The sequence below is a fragment of the Salvelinus sp. IW2-2015 genome, linkage group LG21 (assembly GCF_002910315.2).
Source record: "Salvelinus sp. IW2-2015 linkage group LG21, ASM291031v2, whole genome shotgun sequence".
In the NCBI taxonomy this organism is placed as follows: domain Eukaryota; kingdom Metazoa; phylum Chordata; class Actinopteri; order Salmoniformes; family Salmonidae; genus Salvelinus; species Salvelinus sp. IW2-2015.
This window is the reverse complement of record NC_036861.1, coordinates 6,353,010-6,355,692: the sequence shown is the minus strand read 5'-3', so window position 1 is coordinate 6,355,692 and position 2,683 is coordinate 6,353,010. Positions and strand designations below refer to the sequence as shown.

At 46.9% G+C, this 2,683-nt stretch overlaps 1 protein-coding gene across 1 annotated transcript in view; it reads right to left on the bottom strand.

Moving 5' to 3' along the window:
- Positions 1-38: 38 nt before the first annotated feature.
- Positions 39-2,683, bottom strand: part of LOC111982268 (L-threonine 3-dehydrogenase, mitochondrial) — a gene marked incomplete at its 5' end in the record, with an annotated part of 9,723 nt that continues 7,078 nt past the window's right edge. The window contains 2 exons of the mRNA XM_024013813.2: positions 39-394; positions 811-1,080. Of these exons, the coding sequence (XP_023869581.2) occupies positions 255-394; positions 811-1,080 (410 nt within the window). The remainder of the gene's footprint in view (positions 395-810; positions 1,081-2,683) is intronic.

Sequence of the window (2,683 nt, the reverse complement as noted above, 5' to 3'; positions counted from 1 at the left end):
GAGACAGACAGACACCGAGACAGACAGACACCCTGAGACAGACAGACACCGAGACAGACACAAACACCGAGACAGACAAAGACAGATTGAGAGCCCTTCCAAATGACAGAGAAAACGACTATTTACAGACCACGTGTCTCCCTCCTATAAAACAACAGTCTTTACAGTATGTACAAAGAAACAAAACTGCCCCAGCACCCCACCCAGCAGCACGTCACCCAGCAGCACCCCACCCAGCAGCACCGCTGGCCCCCTCAGTTGGCCTTTGCGATGCGTGAGTCTGAGCCGATGTAGTTGAGCATGGTCTGGACGAGCTCCGGGAGGTCGTAGTCGTGTTTCCACCCCCAGTCGTTCCGCGCGTTAGAATCGTCAAAGTTCATTGGCCAGCTGTCGGCTGTAAAGGAAGAGAAGAGGGGGACGTTGTCAATGGGAATGTCTTCCTACTCCTACTTCCTACTGACACTTTTGTCGTCGGTCAAATTGTCACAATACTTTTTGTTGTTGTTTGTTTCTACATTAAACGTCTTCAAAATCTTAACATGCATGCAAGTTCGAGAATCTCAATGCCGAGGCCTCCTGTGGCGTATTTAGACAGGTCTTCCTGGTTCGTTGATCTCAATGGTATCATCCACCGATATTAATGGTTGCTAATTCCCGGCTTTTCAAGAAATCCCGGTTGGAGGATTCCCAGAATCAGAAGGGAGTAAGCAAGTAGGGAATCCTCCAACTGGATTTTCTTTCTCAGGAAAACATTAGGAATTTTGCAACTCCAAACCAGGATAAATAAAATAATCAATCAAATTCTCTTACCGATGGCCTGTCTGACTTGGTCGATGTCGTAGGTGACCTCCAGGTCCGGCAGCTGTTTCTGGACCTCCTGAGCCAGCTCTTCAGGGGAAAAGCTCATGGCGTTGATGTTATAGGTCCTCATGGACAGGGTGTCTGCGGGCGCTTCCATCATCTCCACGGTGGCACGGAGACAGTCGTCGATGTACATCATGGGCAGCCTCGTGTCTGGCTTCAAGTTGCACTCAAACTTCCCCGTCTTTACGGCATCGTGAAAGATGGCTACCGCGTAGTCTGGAGAAAGGGAGGCAGGAGATAGATGTGTTTACGTCACACCGTCTCACTACAGAAACAGGAGATAGACTAGTGTCCTGTCCAGGGGGTGTCCTGGTACATCAAGCCGTCTCACTACAGAAACAGTAGATAGACTAATGTCCTGTCCAGGGGGTGTACTGGTACATCAAGCTGTCTCACTACAGAAACAGGAGATTCAGGAAATTCTGTCTTGGACAAGGCTAACTCCCTTCAGTTACAGACACCACCTCATCAGCCCCAGTGAGGTAACGCCATTGGATAACCAGGCACGGGGTGAGGGGTGTGTCGTAAAGGGGAGGGGTTGAGACATGGGGTAATACTGTAGCAGTGTTACCTAACATCCTAGCATTATCAGCCTGGTATTAGTAGTATTACCTAACATCCTAGCATTATCACCCTGGTATTAGTAGTATTACCTAACATCCTAGCATTATCACCCTGGTAGTAGTAGTATTACCTAACACCCTAGCATTATCACCCTGTAGAATATTACCTAGCGTCCTAGCATTATCACCCTATATTAGCCTTACCTAACATTGTCACCCTGTAGCAGCATTACCTAACGTCTTAGCATTGTCTTAGATTAGTCACCCCACAGGCATGGCTACTAGCCAGGCAGTATTAGCTTAACGTCTTAGCATTTATCACCATGTAGCAGCATTACCTAACGTCTTAGCATTATCACCCCTGTCAGGCAGCATTACCTAACGTCTTAGCATTATCACCCTGTGCAGCATTCCTACACGTCTTAGCATTGTCACCCGTGTAGCAGCATTACCTAACGTCTTAGCATTATCACCCTCTGTAAGCAGTATTACCTAAATCTTAGGCATATCACCCCTCTAGCAGGCATAACCTAACGTCTTAGCATATTCACCCTTAGCAGATTACCTAACGTTTTAGATGTATCACACTGTACAGCATACCTACCACCTTAGCTATCACCCTAAGCAGTCATTAACCTAACCATACCTTACGTATCACCCTGTAGCCAGTCATTAACCGTACTGTGCTAACATTACCCCTGTAGCATACGGGTTTAGGTAATGCTGCTATCAGCGGTTTGATTAAATGCTTAAAAGGGCTAAGGGTAGTAATTACCTGCTACCGTTAACGTCTAGCCATTTATCGCAGTCCCTTGGGTGACTATGCGTTAAAGACGTTAAGCCGGTATTAATCGATACTGTCTCTGTCAGCTAAGAGGGTGACCATTGCTTTTTAAGACGTACTCCTAACGGTCTTAGCATTAGTCCACCCGGTAGGCGCAGCAGCGGTTAACTGGCTGCTACAGCTGTACGGTCCTTAACGCAGGGTTAATGCCTAAGTACGTAGTGGCTAATATATCGGTAATGCAGTGTCCACCTCACAGAAAGATGGGCCAAAGCAGCTAATTACCTGAACGTCTAAGCATTTAGATCACCCACTGGTGCGATGGAGACTATAGCATTAATATCGTATCTACATTATCGAACTAACGCTTGGTTAAGCTTGTCTACATGCGTGGACAATGCCTAAGATTCGTCTACTTCTGAGCGGCCAATTATCACCTGATGAGTTTTTAATGCATGTCTAACAGGAGCGA